At 48.0% G+C, this 17,638-nt stretch overlaps 1 protein-coding gene across 13 annotated transcripts in view; it reads right to left on the bottom strand.

Moving 5' to 3' along the window:
* Positions 1-9,504, bottom strand: part of SETX (senataxin) — a 60,862-nt gene extending 51,358 nt beyond the window's left edge. For 10 of the 13 annotated variants that reach the window (XM_036329267.1, XM_036329271.1, XM_036329272.1 and 7 more), the window contains exons 1-3: positions 9,391-9,504; positions 8,451-8,533; positions 662-851 (exon numbers count right to left, since the gene is read on the bottom strand). In XM_036329267.1, the coding sequence (XP_036185160.1) occupies positions 662-851; positions 8,451-8,500 (240 nt within the window). In that variant the 5' untranslated portion in view covers positions 8,501-8,533; positions 9,391-9,504. Of the gene's footprint in view, positions 1-661; positions 852-962; positions 1,043-8,170; positions 8,343-8,429; positions 8,534-9,390 lie in introns of all 13 variants that reach the window. The other 3 variants (XM_036329270.1, XM_036329268.1, XM_036329269.1) reach the window with 3 other exon arrangements.
* Between the last annotated feature and the right edge of the window lie 8,134 nt (positions 9,505-17,638).

Here is a 17,638-nt window from a genome sequence, read left to right as displayed (position 1 = left end):
AAATATGTTTAAAAAAACAAATGAACAAAAAAATCCTAGAGGCCTGGTGCGCGAAATTCAGGTACTCGGGGGGTGGAAGGGGGGGAAGGGTCCCTCAGCCCAGCCTGTGCCCTCTCGCAGTCCAGGAGCCTTCAGGGGATGTCTGATTGACGGCTTAGTCCCGCTCCCCCCAAGGGGAGCGGAACTAAGCCATCAGTCGGACATCCTTAGTGCTGCCACAGAGGCAGGAGAGGCTCCTGCCACCGTCTCTGCACTAGCCAGCCATGAGCCCGGCTTCTGGCTGAGCGGCGCTCCCTCTGTGGAAGCGCACTGACCACCAGGGGGCAGCTCCTGCATTGAGCATCTGCCCCCTGGTGGTCTGTACACGTCATAGCAACCGGTAGTTCCGCCATTCGGTCAATTTGCATATTAGCCTTTTATTATGTAGGATGACTAAAAGTGAGAGGTCGTACAATTCTGTTTTAGGTTTTAATTCAATTCCACCAGTTAATGGCCACTGATTCAGCACCTACTATATAGCAGGGAATGAATTAGGTACTAGAGGTATGTATCAGCCTTTAAAGTTTAAATTATTAGTTCCCTGAATGCTTCTAAAGAGTTCAAATTTATTCTCTTCCTAGTTATCAAGCTCCGAAAAACATTCCCCTGTAACGTAAATTACCTCATGCAAGAATGGCAGCTCGTCCCTTGCTTTGTGGTACTCAGTCACACACTCTAAGCAGTAGCAGAGGTCTTCATCTGCTGTCTGGAATTCACTGGACTGGGTCCTGGATGCATAGCGCTGTAGGAACTCAATGGCGGAAACGCCACCTGGCGTACACCAGCAACATGTGCTCATTCTGTACCTGGATCTAGGAAACAAAACAAAGACTAAAGATAAACAAAACAACATTTTAGGCCTATTCTGTGTGAAGAATGGATACATTTCCTCGAACGACCATCACCCTCAACTGAGAACGTACCTCAACCACATTGAGAACCACCTGCTGGCCAGCTGTCAATAATGGACTAACTCAAATCTGAGCCCACTCCTCAAAACTTTCTTTGACACATGAAAAATATAATAAAATGAAAGCAACTTTGTTAGTTGTAAACATCATAAGGCAATACAGTTGTGCTATAGAAAAGGCTCAAAACGATGTCATCTACATATATAAAAGATTAATATGCTAAGTGTCCAACAGTCTAGGTCTGTGGTCGGCAAACTGGCTCGCGAGCCACATGCGGCTCTTTGGACCCTTGAGTGTGGCTCTTCCTAAGCCTTAGGAGGACCCTAATTAAGTTAATAACAATGTACCTACCTATATAGTTTACGTTTAAAAAATGTGGCTCTCAAAAGAAATTTCAATTGTTGTACTGTTGATATTTGGCTCTGCTGACTAATGAGTTTGCCCACCACTGGTCTAGGTAATGATGTCACGTCGCAACACCCGACTTCCTCTCCCTAGCAACTAGCCTCCTTGCAGTTTCTTCAGCCCAGGAACATGACTTGCTTTATAGCCAGGTGCAAACATTTCACACTTTAACCAAATGTCTGTGTTTTCCTGTGCCTCATATCTCATTTGATCCTCACAGAAGTCCTGGAAGTAGGTAGATAGGAAACTCAGTGGAATCCTGTTTTCTTTTCATTAGCCAGAAAACAGACATTTAGAAAGTTTAGAAACTTGACCCAACTAAAAAGAAATGGTGGACCTTGAAAATGACTTCAGGTTTTCTCGCTGAGTAGAATATAGTCAAACGCTGCTGCAGTTCAATATTTTACCCTTTGTTCTCCCTGTGTGATCCACAAAAACAATCTGCTTCATGTTGATATTTACTGCTGTGTTGCTAACAATTACAAGAGAAGTTGGTGCACTTCCTTGGGCTAGAAAAAGTTTAGCTAAATCAGAAAGCAGTTCTAATTAAGCAAGTTTATTCTATATCTATAAGAGACTAAGTTGACTTGCACATGCATGATACATATAAAGCTCTCGCTGGTGCCAATGGCATGCGTGTGTTTGGATCTGTCATTGTTGATCGTGGATTGGTTGACACTTCTATTATAAAGGGTGAATAGCAATATTAAAATATTTCTTCTAATTAATTTCTGTTCAATGTACATGAATTCGTGAACCGGGCCACTAGTATTGAAGGAAAACATATTCAGACAGAGAACTCTCCCTGTTTCCAAAGCATGGATTTTGCATGTTCTCCTGAAGTACTGAAGCAGAGTCAAAAGCTCAAGAAACCTTTACATTCCCAAAAGCCATGTTCAAGAAATCCCTGGAAACATGAAAATCCTAAGTACTAACCTATACCAATGACTCCCACAGAGAAGGGTTTTCTCTTGCTTACAAAGTATGGATGCACATGAATTTGCCACAGTGAGCTGCTGGCCATAACTCACTGCTCATCAATGCACTGTAACAGCTACAAATGATCTATTGCTACTGATCCTGATACTTAGTTCTTGACTGTCTCCAACTTTTAGTTTTTATAGTATCATCAGAGTCTCTACCACTCAAGATCAAGTGAAAAGGTTAAAATTAAATACTTTTCCAAATCCTAGCAGTCTTAAGGAGAGTAAAGCAGCAAGACCGGACCAGGAAATCCCAAGAACCAAATGTGTCAAGGAATTGAATAAAAGACCTATGAGGTAGGTTTATCAGAACTGCAGATGACATGAAACTGAGATTAGCAAACAGGATAAAAGCCAAAATCCAGAGAGATCTCCCACTCTAATGGGGAGTACTAAAAATAAGCTAAGATCTATATTTTTACTCTTAACTAAATGCATATAAAAACAACACAATGCTCATTGCCAATAAGCAGGGTATTGTGGTTAAATAAAAAGCAAATGTTTGCATTAAAATAAACAAACAAACAAATGAGGGAGGGAGGACAGCAGGGAGGGAGGGGCTGGGGCAGGGAAAACCCAAGGTGAGCCTGGAGCATCCTGTATTCCCAGAAAGAGAAAGTGCTCAAAATACAAAAGGACGTGGCAAAGGGACACAACACAGGAGGCTCCGTGAGAGAGCTCTCAATGGCCAAAGCGCCAACATTTTGAACAACAAAGTAAATGTAATATTGGATTACAACCCACAGTATAAAGTAAATATACATGAATCCATACTGCTATTAATGAGTGAGCGAATAAACAAATGTGGGAGAAGGGACAAATCTTCCTTACAGAAGAATTCCAAATAATATATTGATACTCTCCCCATTCCAGGAGGTGGCACTTAATCCCACCCATCGTGAGTGTGGGCCAGACTTGGTGAATTACCTCCAAAGAAGAGAGTGTGAAAAGGGAAAAACAGTAATTTTAGAGTGGAGACACCTGGCAAGCAAACACAACCTTAACCAAATGATCAAGGTTAACATCACCCGTGTCAGTCATGTTTATAACCCGCCATAATGTGAGGAGGAAGCAACTTCCACTCTGTAACATGCTTCTCCAAAACCCATGCTGCCCCAGTCTCTGCGTGAGAAAAACATCAGACCGACCCACAGTACCCTCTCAACAGCTGTCGGCCAGTCTGAATCAAGAAGAAAGAAAACCACACCCAAAGGGTAGCAAAGTGTTTCTATATGAAACTAATGACTGACTGGGAATTGGCCAGGAAATTATCCAACAAACCTCATCTTGAGAAACTTGACCTTAAGTATCTAGTGAATGTAAAATATCAACCTAATGGGGAAAAAAAGCTCTAAGCCCAACTAAGTTCACTTCATAAACTAGATGGGCCTAACCCCGTGGTCGGCAAACCGCGGCTCATGAGCCACATGCAGCTCTTTGGCCCCTAGCGTGTGGCTCTTCCACAAAATACCACGTGTGGGCGCGCATGTACAGTGCGACTGAAACTTCGTGGCCCATGCACAGAAGTCGGTATTTTGTGGAAGAGCCACACTCAAGGGGCCAAAGAGCCACATGTGGCTCGCGAGCCGCGGTTTGCCGAGCTGCAGTTTGCCGACCACTGACCTAACCATGCATTCTCATCAGGGGTGATGTCATCTCAAAGAGATAAAATTGGTCAGTCCTATTCTTTTTATGTATAAAGCACACATATACATACAGTGCACAGATATATACTACATTGCTAGTATTAAAATTCATGGGAAATGCATAGAAATGTCTCAAGTGTTTCCTTTCAGGAAAGGCGAGAAGGGACAAAAAAAGGTTAAGAAACATGAACTGAATGCTTGGGTAAAGAACCTTGGCAGTTTTGAATGCATATTACCCTAAAATTCAAATGACATCTTTTTGTTGTGATTAATCCTCAGCCGAGGATATTTTTTCCATTGATTTTCAGAGTATAAGGGAGGGAGGGATGGAGGGAAGGAGGGAAAGGGGGAGAAAAGTAGAGACAGAGAGAACCATGGATGTGAGGCTCTAACTACTGGGAAAAACCAGCCAGAGTCAGATGACATCTTGACAGAAATTATATCTTACTGCTGAGGCTTTTGTGGCATAATGCAAGTTCTTAAAATATCCTATATAATAAAAGGCTAATATGCTAAGTGTATGGTCGTCCGTTGAACCAATCAAAGCATAATATGCTAATGATATGCTAAGGCCACTCAACTGCTTGCTATGACGTGCACTGACCACCAGAGGGCAGACAGTTGACCAGTTGCTCTGATTGGCAGGTTAGCTTGCTGTTGGGGTCCAGCCGATTGGGACTGAGCCAGACGGGCTGTACACACCCTGGAACCCTGGAGCCCTTCTGCAGTCCCTCCCTGACTGGCCAACCTCCGTCTCTTCCGGCCCTGATTGTGCACCTGTGGGGTCCCTCTGCCTGGCCTGTGCTGTGCCCTCTTGCAATCTAGGACCCCTTGGGGGATGTCAGAGAGCCGGTTTCGGCCTGATCTTGCAGGCCAGGCTGAGGGACCCCACTGGTATACGAATTCGTGCACTGGGCCTCTAAAAAAAGATATATATATATATATATATATATATATATATATATATATATATATATATATCGATACAGGTATATATTTATCTCAGAGAGGAAGGGAGACGGAGGAACATCAATGATGAGAATCATTGATTGGCTGCCTCCTGCACACCCCACACTGGGGATTGAGCCTGAAACCCCGGGCATGTGCCTTGACGGAGAACCAAACCATGGTTCATAGGTCTACCCTCAATCACTGAACCACACCAGCTGGGAGCCAGTTTTTAAAAATAAATTCATATTTTAGAAAAATTCCTTACTTCCTTCTTATATCCATGATTAAAGACTTATACATAAATATGTACTTATAATCAAATATATGTATTTGTCTTAGGAATTTTCTGAATTCATTAAGTATTAATTGTGTACTTTCTTCATGCTCCTAAAAATAATTTAGGGCAGCTTTTAATATTTAAGTACTACATATAAAATGGACATTTAAAAAGGAGATTTAAAAAGAGATAGCAATCCAAACTTATTTAAAATAAATTTAATTTCACTAAGTCCTAAATTAGGAGCTTCCTGAAAAGCTGAGCAAAAAGATAACATGATGAGGCACACAGTCCTCATTTACAAACAGAGAAAGCTACTAACTCAGCTGGAGAGCCCCGCCTTCCCTCTGAAAGGCGGCTCTAATCCCATCCCATCCCATTAGTGCCCACAGGGACACCAACTACCACTGAATATCATTAGTTTCTGCGTAACTTAAAATCATTTCATTCAAAGCAGGGTTTCTTGTTTCTAAAAGGCCATCACAGTACCAGGAAGTTGAAAATCTGCAGAAGCTATTTTTCTGGTGATCTAATTCAACATGCAGAGTGAGTTCTGATTTAAGAATAGAAAGTGAAACTTAAGAAGTTTCTCAGGCACCCATTATTATGAGCATGACTTGACAGGGGAAACCGCAGCTTTGAAAAAATTAAGGGACTGAAGTAAAACAATAACTTTGTCACAACATGTTAACAGAGCTGTCAGCAAAATGACCCTTCCATTAAGAGAATTACGGCCCTAACTGGTTCAGCTCAGCCTGAAGGGTCCCAGGTTTGATTCCAGTCGGGGGCATGTACCTTGGTTGCGGGCACATCCCCAGTGGGGAATGTGCAGGAGGCAGTTGAATCGATGTTTCTAACTTTCTATCCCACTCCCTTCCTTTCTGTAAAAAATCAATAAAATATATTTTTAAAAAATAAAATTATGGAGACTGCTCTTTATTTCACTCAGAGTGCTAGGCCACTTCCACACTCAAAAGCAGGACTTTTCTCAAAGTATGAGGGCGTTATTCCCATGGAACAGATAAGCACCATGGGATCTACAATACAGAGAATGGTGCTACAAGACACATCAACAAGAGAAACGGGCTTCTGTGAGTCCTCTCAGGTGGCCATATGTATAATTATGTCCCCAAATCTAAATCATCACTGTGCTGACAGGCAAGCCCAGCAAATTCTGAATAGGACATATGGTCATTTCCCTTGGTAGATCATGAATCCTGTGAAGTTTTGCCCAACTCAGTTCTGAAAGTCAGTTGTGTTAATTTCATAGTATTTTTTAACTGCTTGGAACCATTACTGAACCACAGAATCAAGCTGCAGGACAGAAAAAGAACCACTCCCCAAGCATCAAAAGAGCCGATTTCATATTGTCTACCTTGTACAGTGATGTGTCGATCATACAGGACGCTTCACCAGGGGCGTAGCTGTAACTTTCCATAGATTTACTCTGGGGATCTCATTTCTCATATTAGCTAGCCAGAATCTTCAAATAACAATCACTTTCTTCTCTTTCCCACCTAAACTTCTTGGAAAAAAAAATCATCTAGATTCATTTCTTCAGCTCCTCTGCACTCTGGTTTCTACCCTTACTTTGACTAAATGTTTTCACGGAAGTCCTTCATAATCTGTTTTACCAAATCCAGCAGGGTCTTGACTTGACTCCTCTAAAGCATATGAAAATGCTGGCCTTGGGGTGGGAAGAAGGCAAAGTGCGATAAAGGGGAGGGAGAGAGACTTTACTTTGGTGGTGAACCCATGCTGCAGTGAGCAGATGATGAGTTACTGAGTTGTACACTTGAAACCTGTATAGTTTTAACAAATATCATCCCAATAAACTCAATTTTTAACAATTACATTTAAAAAAAGAATGTGGACAATGTTACTTATGCAGATTAAATTTTTAAATGTGCAAAAGAAAATACTGGCCATGCATTCCTTAGCTAAGACAACACGATTCTCCTTTCAGTTCTTCTCAACCTTCCTCATCTCTTCCTTCTGCCTCTGTAAGCATCCGTTTCCAGAGGGTGCCCTCAGGACTCTAACCTCATTTAGTAACCTCCTTCTGGGTGACCTAACTCAAACCACGGCTTCAACTACTACCTATTTTGAAGTTTCCCAAAGACTGAGAATGTATGTAAAACTCATAATGCAATGCTTAACTATAGTTCAGCTACTCAATAAATGCTAGCCTAGCCTAGAAATCCACAAAGATAGTCAATATCCAACTGCACAGTGACAGGCACCTCAAAGTAAACAGAAAAAGAAAAGAAAAAGTCCTTCCCTTAAATACAGTATTTTCTATATTCATGGCATCACTATCCTTTAGTTTTCAAACCAGTAACCTGGGAATTACCCTGTACTCTCCCTTAGCCCCCATCTCTCTGAGTTCGAGTCCACCTCCTCAATTACATCTGTACGTTACTCAGTGAGACTGCCACCGCCTAACTTGAACACATTCTCATTATTTGTCTGGATTACAGAAGCCTAAATGGGATTCTTCTGTCTCTTGTTTTGATCCACCACCAATTCTTCCTCCAAATGCTGCCGACGGGCAAGGAAACAGCTGGACTTTGAAAGCATAGATGACTCCTCCAGAGTAAGTCATTTCAAGTCTTGGGATCAACCTCAAGCTTCTGGGCTCAGCACATAAGGAAGGCCCTGCCTGATCTGGCCTCAGCACCATCTCTTGCCATTCCAAACCCTCACTTGCTCTCCCGAAAATGCTTCATGGTGTTGCATGGTGTTGGCGTTCCCTGCCTTTACAGAAGCTCATCCATCTGCCTGGAGCACCCGCCCTTCATACTCTTCCCTGGTTCTTAATCCTGAAAGTACATCAAACTCACCAAAGAAACTAAAAAAAAAAAAAAAAGGGCAGATGATACTGATAAAATTCAGATTAAATTTTTTCAAAGAATTCCATCAGTGATTTTTGATAAAAAGCCAGATTTGAGAACTAACCATGTGCAACCAACCCATCCCCGAGCGTCATCATATCTGGGGCTTGTCTGACCCATCCTCTCCCTTCTGGTTTGTCTTTGATGACCTTCTTCTCCATTATCTCAGGCCTTTGTTTGTTTCTATCACTTCACTTCCATGCTGGGCTGAGCTGTTGTTCTCAGCAATTCTGAATCTGCAGGGCAAGGATCTCTTCTGTTTAATCACTTTTCCTTTTGGCACATATTAGGTGACTGAAAAAATTTCTTAAAAAAATAAATACCTGGGCTAATTAATGGCTTACAGAGATGTGAGCCTCTCAGTCGAGATTCCTGGGTGAGGATTTTCACTCATATATACCCAGACTCTGGTCCCAAAAGAACATTTCTGAAATAAGAAAAAGTAAAAAACGGTTAAGCAGTTTACAATGTCTTATTTGAGTTTCACATCAATCCTATGAAGTGGATCCAGAAGTCACCGTTTGATGGAAAAGCTCATGCTCACAGATTAGACAACTTGCCTGAGGGCACACAAATACTGGAAATGATGCAACTGCGATCCTGCCTCCACGGGGTGGGGCGGGGGACTCATCCCACTGGGACGGGCCCACTCAGAACAGCTGGGCGGTCTGTCAAAAGTTCCCCAAATGAGCAAACGCAGCCCGCGGGTGTCAGTCACTAACTCATCTCTCACTTTAAACGTCAACTCTTCCTTCTATCTAACCCAAGGGTTCTGTTCCCTTCAAGCCTCGTGCCTGGCTCCCTCTGGGCCGCAGGCGAGGGGGGTGGGCAAAGCTCCTCTGCTGCCCGATTTGAGAACAGGTGGAGCAGGAACCACTGGGGAGAAGCACTCCGCGACGGGAGAGCCTCCGGGCAGGAGAAACGCAGGAGCGTCCAGAGGACCAAGACTCTGCAGCCGGACCCTGCCCCTGCCCCCGGAGGCCCTACGCCATGCCCGGACCGAAAACAGGTGACGGTTCCGCTCTGCAGACGCGGGAAAGGGAGGAGAGGGGGTACCAGCGCCCGAAACGCCGGGGTGCGGGGGACAGCGGGGGCCGACCCACCAGGCACCACCGGGCTGCTCCCGCCAGCAGCGCCGCGACCCTCCGAGCCGCCGCGCTCGCACCGCCCCTCCCCCGCCCGCCCGGACCCCACGCGCCGCGACGGTAATCCCACGCGGCCCCGCGCACACCGGCTCACGTGTGCGACCCCGAGCCGCCGCTCTCCTCACCCCGCGGGCCTCACCTCGGCCGCTAGCCCACCTCCATGCCTCCGCTCCACAAGCTGGCGAGGGCGGAAGTGTCGGTCGCACCCGCCCAACCCACCGGCGCCGCGAGCGAAGGTCCGGCCCCTGCGCGCCGCCTGCGGGCCGCAAGCCCCGCCTCCGCCGCCACTTTGTTTTGGTGCGCGGGGGGCGGGGCGTGGGGAGAGGCGCGCCGAGCTCGGCCGGGGAACCCTTCGACCTGGCGCTGACGTCACTTCCTGGATGCGGGGCAGACCAATCGGGAGCGCCCGCGCGGTGGGGGCGGAGCCAGCCGCCGGGGAGGGCACGCGGCCCTGGCCACGGCTTCGGCTGCCTCGCAGGGAGGACGCGGCCCGACCTCCCCGTGCCCCGTGGGCTGCGGCGCCTACCTTTCTGCGTCCCGCTGTCCTCTCCTGTGCCCAACGCCTCAGGTGCTGCAGGAGGGTGTGCTGCGGCCCGCGAAGGGATTTCCCCCCCTTTTTTAGATTTCCTTTAAAGACCTAATATGCAATCAACAGGTATTTGGAGGAACAGATATATATATATATTGGATGACAGAAAAAGGATGCATTAAGTCCTGCAAATTCGGGGGAGTCTATATACTTTGTATTTCAGAAAAAGGATACGTTGAAGGACTGCAAAGAAACACAACACAGCATCACAGGAAAGCCACCACCAGAAAGCCTCGCGCCTGTTTTGTAACACCTGCCACCCAGCTGGCTGCTGAGGAACCACCACTGGCTTTCACTCTAAGGAGGCAGAAAACCCAAATAATTAAGAATACTGACCAGCACTGCGAAGGAAAGGGTCTGCGGTGGGCCCCTCGAGCAGGTTGGGCGACGGTCCTACCAAGGCGAACCTCAACCGAAGACTGAGGAGTGGGTGGCTGAGAACGGGAGAAAAAGGTTCCAGTGAGGGGGCGTGGCTTAGGGAGGACGGTTATGCTAATTTGATGACCGTTATGCTAATCCGATGGCCGTTATGTTAATCCGATGACCGTTATGCTAATCCGATGACCGTTATGCTAATCTGATGGCCGTTATGCTAATCTGATAGCCGATATTCTAATTTTCCCAGCTGGCCCAGGACCTGAGAGCACGAGGCGAAAACCGAAACCCGTTATTCTCCCCGCTTCTAGGCGTTTCCACTCCGTGAACGAGTTGGGCCCGTATTCCGGCGTTAGAAAACCGTTTCCAGCAATAATGCATTATAAGTTGTACACGCGTCCCCTTGTAGATGGTATGTTGATGTAAGACTTGAAACAAGACAGACCTGGCCGAAACCGGTTTGGCTCAGTGGATAGAGTGTCGGCCTGCGGACTGAGGGGTCCCGGGTTCGATTCCGGTCAAGGGCATGTACCTGGGTTGCGGGCATATCCCCAGTGGGGGATGTGCAGGAGGCAGCTGATCGATGTTTCTAACTCTCTATCTCTCTCCCTTCCTCTCTGTAAAAAATCAATAAAATATATTTAAAAAAAAAAAAAAAAAAAGACAGACCTGGATGGCTGGCGACAATGAACTTTTTTTAAAATATATTTTATTGATTTTTTACAGAGAGGAAAGGAGAGGGATAGAGAGTTAGAAACACCAATGAGAAAGTCCGCAGGCCGACGCTCTATCCGCTGAGCCACACCGGTCAGGGCGACGATGACCTTTTGAAAGACGAGGTGGCAAGGAAAAGGCCGCCGAGTGTCTGTTTCCCGGCGGGCGGCCGTGGTGGAAGCGGATGAGAGGAGGCTGGAGCGCCAGCCGCCGACCCGCGCGGGGAGCGGACCCTGAATGCTGCCCAGGGCCTTCGCTGGAGACATGCACGTGGAGGAAAACAACCGGAATTTCAGGCTGAGAGAGAGTCTTTTCCTATTTAGTGATGTGTTTGTGTTTATAACCACCTGGCCATGACATAGGCTGTTGGATGTTTCTGAGGGAAGCGCCCCCGAGGGCGAGCAGCGCCGGCCCTGAGCCCCGGCCTCCTGGCTGCACATGCGAGTCGAGCTGTGAGCGACTGTGCCGCTTCGCGTGGTTCTCACCCGGATGCATTTTCCTGCAGACTGCTTCTCCCGCTCCACGTTACGTCCGCGATCGACCCAGGAGTTGCAGAGCCCGAAGCCTAGGCAGTTGGAGGATGTGCTTAAAAATACCGCAAGGAAACGTCTGAATGCAAAGTTGGGAATGAAATCAGTATTTATCTGGAATGAATGGCACCGAGTACAATTTTTAAATTAAGAAACCCTCCACAGGTATTTTTAAAATCCAGACCTCCCCCCCAAAAACAACAACAACAACAACACAATATAGAAGCTGCAAACACAACCATATGAAAGTTACGTATTTTGGCTTCATGTACTTGACCTCGACAATAAGGTTGAAGGTCATTTTCACAGGAAACACAGCGATCATGCTCTTCTCTGGGAAGGTTGGCGACATTGTGTTGAGTTTGTGAAAGCTGCTTTCAGAGGACTGGTTCTGTTTGGCCACGTCATGCACACTTTTAGGGTCGGCAGATTAAGGGAAAAGGCGATCTTTCCCCACCTCTGAGCCCTAAGCTGTCCGAGCACAGACAGCTCCTGGGCTGTGGCTCAGCGGTTAGAACCACGACCCCTGCTTCCCGGCGTCGTGTTCAGGTCATGCTGTGCGTTTCGTGTCCGGATTTCACGTCAAAACCCCAGTCCTTCTCCAGTGTGACCGCTCCTCGTCGTCCTTTGGTTATCGACCATTTCTCTCCGCGTTTGAAACGGCTCCCTCCTAACGCGTTGCTGAGTCTTTTGTTAGACTTTCTATTGATTTCATCATCATCCTCCTCACTTTGGCCTCAGTCCCTTCTTGTTTGTCCACTTTGTGTCATTCGCATACAATGACCCCCAATAAAACGCCCAAGTGCCTCCCACCCCCAGGATGCTGCCGCCTCTGTCCGGCGGGAGGCCCACAGCTGCCCCACGTGGCCGCCACGCGCGGTCACTGCCGAGTGGGGTGTCGGAAGGAGTAACCCCGGGATTTGCTGTTTGTTTTACTCGCCTGGTGGCTGTCGGGTGGTGTCCCGTGTTCCGCTGTCAAGAAGAACAAGCTGTCGCGAGCATTGCCATGGCGTCTTTTAACGGATGTGCATCTTCGTTCGCTTGGGCACAGAGCCAGGAGCGGGATTTCTGGATCCGAGGATGTGGAGGCCCGCTCCCAAATGGCCCCGTGGAGTAATGGCGGCGTGGGACGAAAGCACCAGAGACCGGGGTTAGGAGGACTGGCACAAGGCACCAGCAACTTTATTTTTTACACACACTGTTTTATAGCGAAGCTGTGGCTGGTCATGCTTCAGAGATCACTGTTAGGGCCTGGCCTCTCACGGGGAAGTAGCAGATCGTTACAGGCTGGGCAGGACTGGGCAAGCTTTGTCTAGTTCCATCTATGTTTGACAGTTGCTATGACAAAATGTCTGCTTACCTAGATCACAAGAACTGGGGTGCAAACCAAGTTCATGTCCTTTACGTGACCTGGAGTGGGGTCAGGCCTTTCCTGGACCCCCACGGCCTCTTACACGAGGAGGCGGGTGCCTCACATCACGAGGACTTGCCGTTTCCCGAAGGGATTCTGGCACCTTCAGGCCCGTCAGCTGCCGTGTCACGCTTCCCGCCGAGTCGTCTACGTTCGGGCATCGGGCGTCCCCGTGACTAACGCGCACCGTGTGTGTTTCCTCGGCAGCTAAGGACGTGGGACACCCGGTCGTGTGCTTATTGGGAATTAGTATGTCTTTTATGGGGACTTTTTTCTAAAAGGACTTACCGGACTCCAGACCTACAGGACTGCGAGATGATAATTGCCTGTGGTTTTAAGCCACTAAATTTGTAGTAATTTACGTCAGCATAGAATTGTAATATAGATTTGTCCACACATTTTAATTCTGGCCCTGGCCAGTGGATGGCTCGGTTGGAGCATCGTCCTGTGCACCAAAAGGTTGTGGGTTCGATTTCTGGTCAGGACACGTACCTTTCGGGTTGGATCCCCAGTTGGGACAGGTAGAGAAGGCAACCAACCAATGTTCCTCTCTCTCAAAATCAATAAAAACATATTCTCGGGTGAGGATTAAAAAAAATTTTTAATTTTGTTTGCCACTGATATAGACATGGGATTGATTTTTGTATGTTGATCTGGTCTCTAGCAACTTCACTCAGTTCCAATAATTCTCGATAGATCGTTTGGGTCTCCTCCATCCACAGTCACGCCATCTGTGGGAAAGGGCAGTTTCAGGTCCCTTCCAGTCCATGTCGGTCTACTTTCAGGTCTTGCTTGACTGCACTGGCGATAATGCAGAGAAGTTTCCTCAATCTCAGAGTTTCACTTTCAGAAAGAAGTCTGCAGGCTTTGCAGCTACTCGTCCTCAGGCTGGGGAAGTGGCTGTTTTTATGGGATGGATTTGGGATTCATCAAATGCAAATAGTTTTTATTCTTTGTTCACATAGCGGATTATACTGATGGGTTTCCTTTTTTTCCCTTAAAATTTTTTTTGTACTGAAACAGACTCATGGACACAGAGGCTGGTGGTTGCCAAAGGGGAAGGAGGGAAGGAGGGGCTGGGTGAAGAGGTGGAGGGCTTAAGAAGTACAGATTGGCAGTTACAGATGGTCACAGGGAAGAAATTGCAGCATCAGAAATACAGTCAATAATATTGTAATAACTGTGCGTGCTGCCAGGTGCGTCCTGGAAACACGGGGGCAGCACTTAGTAAAGTGTGACTGTCCCGCCATGACGCTGTACACCTGAAACCAATACAAATTAAATAAGAAAAAGTTGTTTTTTAAAAAAATTTTTTTTTTTTTATTGATTTCAGAAAGGGAGAGGGAGAGATAGAAACATCAATGATGAGAATCATTGATTGGCTGCCTCCTGCACGCACCCCACTGGGGACCAAGCCCGCAACCCAGGAACGTGCCCTTGACCGGAATCAAACCCAGGACCCTTCAGTCCGCAGGCTGATGCTCTATCCACTCAGCCAAACCAGACGGGGCAAGAAAAAGTTTTTGTGTGGGAACGGGCACAGGGGCCTGAGATAGGGTTGGGAAGATAAGCGATGGAAGATTGTGTGCAATCTTTGTAGACATTATGACAAACATTCCCCCAAATGCCGTGGGAAACCACGTCAAGGTTCCCAAACAGGGCAGTAATGGGAGCGATGTTGCAAATGTGGGGAGTCTAGATTGGAGAAGGGCTGATGCATAACCGGCAGGATCTGTGCGGCTCAGACAGAGAGGATGCTGCCTGAGATCCCGGTGGAGGCGGTGGAGGCAGACCGAGTCCAGGGGGTGTTTTCTCAGGGACTGGATGTGGGGTACCGGGGAGAAGAGGCAGCAAAGTGCCGCCACAGGCTGAGATGAGAAAGCCTGGAGTAATGTGGGGACTAAAATGTTGTAACAAGTTGAACTTGACATGTAAGACACCTGAAGGTAGATGGCAAGTAGGCAGATGCCTCGAGGACTGCGACTGTAGCCACCCATCTGGGAGCCGTCAGCAGGGACTGGTTTGAAGGCATCAGAGCAGGTGAGGAGGCCCTCAAAGCAGCCCCGAGGGGCAAGAACACCTAGAAGTTGGGAGGACGAATCAGCAAAGGATCAAATTCTCTGATCTGACGTCAGGGGCCAGGCCAGGGGCTCAGGAGGAGGGAACCAGCGTGTAGTGGGAGAAACAAGTGTGGGGGGCAGATTTACCTGTTTGGTGGAGGACAGGGGAACCGATGCCGGATGGCTTTAGCGTTCTCAGTGAGTCATGAGCAGGGCAGAGGAGGGCTGTGGGAGGGAGAAGGTTTGAAATAGCTGATATCAGGAAAGAAAAGCAAGCCTAGCCCGGCTGGTGTGGCTCAGTGGTTGAGCGTCGACCTATGGACCAGGTCACAGTTCCATTCCCGGTCAGAGCACATGCCTGCGTTGCAGGCTCGATCCCCAGTGTGGGGCGTGCAGGAGGCAGCCCATCAGTGGTTCTCTCTCATCATTGATGTTTTTCTTTCTCTCTCTCTCCCTCCCTCTCAGAATCAATAAAATACATATTTTAAAAAGAAAAAGAAAAGCAAGCCTACAAGAGACTTAAAGCCAGCTCCTTTGGTAAGGTCATGTGTCCATTTGAGGTCTACAGTCATTAAAGTGAAGCCAGCCAGCTGAGCTGTGTGACTTCCTTCGAGGAATACAGAGCTTTCGGGGCAGGTAGGAGGCAGGTGGAAGGGCTCACCAGGTTTGGGGCCTTGAACAGACAAGTGTCACAGAGGGAGAGGGTGGAGAGCGGAGGGTGTGCAGGGAGAGGGATTGCGACAATGGACTCTGGCCACTGGCTAGGCGGGGAGTGGGCAGATATGTTGTTTGTGGAAAATCTCACTGCTCACGGCTGCATCTTAGCTCATTGTGTGTGATCAAATGCCTGCAGGTTCAGCGGGTTAGCCCGAGACCAGGCGCCACTGCCCATGGCTACCTGGTTGCAAGTCTCATGGGGACCCTCAGTGTTTTGCGGGTGGGTGGGGAATGGCTCTGGGAGGGAGACACCCCTTTTTTTAACCTTCTCTCCACTGCAGAGTCCTGGCCTCTGTGTTGCATAACTAAGTCTGTAAACGAAGATCAATAGCTAAAAAGCATGCTTATTGAAAAGTGTCACATGATCAGGAACTGGGACAAGAACTGAAATAATGCCAAGTGGAGACTGTTAGGCAACCACTGGATTTGTTCCTTGGTCTGGCTTCCTGGAGATAGGTTTCTTTTCCTCTCTTTATCTGTTCACTTCCTGAATCCTCTTCTCTTCCCAAGTACAGACAGTACTTGTGGTTCCTCCTCTGCCCTTTCACCCTCTAAGTTGGGGTTGTCCATTTCATAGAGATAACAAACAAATCTGTATCTCTAGTGGCTTTTTCTTCTCTCTGTCCATTCTCTTCCCAGCACATCCCAAAGCCATGGTTCCCTTGCAGCCTCCTCCCTCCTGCACTGACACTGCCAGTTGCCCCTCCCACATCCTGGATTCTTAGAGGCCAAAAGGTTGTTGGGCAAAGGTAACATTTGTATGGCCGGAGGCGTGTGGGAGATATAGGGGAGAGCTATAAAAATCACTTTTAGCAAGTACACGTTTATTGGGTCAAATTCATAGCACAGTGAATGTAGACAAGTCACTGTCATCTCTGTGGGTGCTTCCTCAGTCCATTCACCTCTTCTGCGGAGGGCACCCTTTCTCCTGGGTAGCGACCCTCTCCGCCATTCAAGGGCGGCTGTGCTAAATCCCAGCTCCAGAAGCCCCTGCTTCCCCGTGCAGGGAGCGCTCAGAGCCGGGCGTTAGGGACAAAACCCAGGACCTAGGAGCCACAGGAGCCGCCTTTCTTCCTTGGAAGGGGTGTCTGGGCTGCTGGAACACGCGGCTGCAGGAAGGCACCCGGGCCCAGGGGCCGTGTGCACGAACACTGACGTGGACCCTGGAGAAGCCACACCTCGGTGGCCAAGCAGCTGGATTAGCCCTTAACGTGAAAACGTGAGACGCACCTCCCTGAGCTCCGCCTTCCGTTGCAGATCCCTTAGACGGCAGCCCATTTTCTGCATTAGCATCAAGGGTCTACCCTCTATACCAGGGGTGGGCAAACTTTTTGACTCGAGGGCCACAATGGGTTCTTAAACTGGACCGGAGGGCCGGAACAAAAGCATGGATGGAGTGTTTGTGTGAACTAATATAAATTCAAAGTAAACATCATTACATAAAAGGGTACGGTCTTTTTTTTTTTTTAGTTTTATTCATTTCAAACGGGCCGGACCCGGCCCGCGGGCCGTAGTTTGCCCATGGCTGCTCTATACTCACAACCCACCGCCCAGAGAAAAACCAGCCACCCTGGGTCTTACTTCTTCCCACACATTTTAATGGTTCTATATATACACAATTTCCTTTATGTTTTTACTTCTACAAAGTCAAGAAAATATACAAACTCTTATGTTAATCAAACCTGTCAGCATTTAACATTACTGCACAACTAGAGGCCCGACGCACAAAATTTGTGCACGAGTAGGCCTTCCTTCCCCCAGCTGCTGGCACCGGCTTCCCTCTGGCTGCCAGCACCCGGGACCCGGGTGTCCCTCACAGAGGGAGGCCCCACCCCCCCGCCGCAGTCTGCTGGTTGGTGGCCTGGGCCTCCCTCTGCGGGGCAATCATGGGGCGACAGCCGGGCCCCCGACCAATTGCATCGCACCTGCCTTGGCTGGTACCAGTGGGTGTCACAGTGTGGTTCCAAATGGTCGTCCGGGTGGTTGTCCCG

Source organism: Myotis myotis, unplaced genomic scaffold (assembly GCF_014108235.1).
Source record: "Myotis myotis isolate mMyoMyo1 unplaced genomic scaffold, mMyoMyo1.p scaffold_m19_p_12, whole genome shotgun sequence".
Lineage (NCBI taxonomy): Eukaryota > Metazoa > Chordata > Mammalia > Chiroptera > Vespertilionidae > Myotis > Myotis myotis.
The sequence above is the reverse complement of the archived record's forward strand: the minus strand, read 5'-3'. Positions and strand labels throughout refer to the sequence as shown.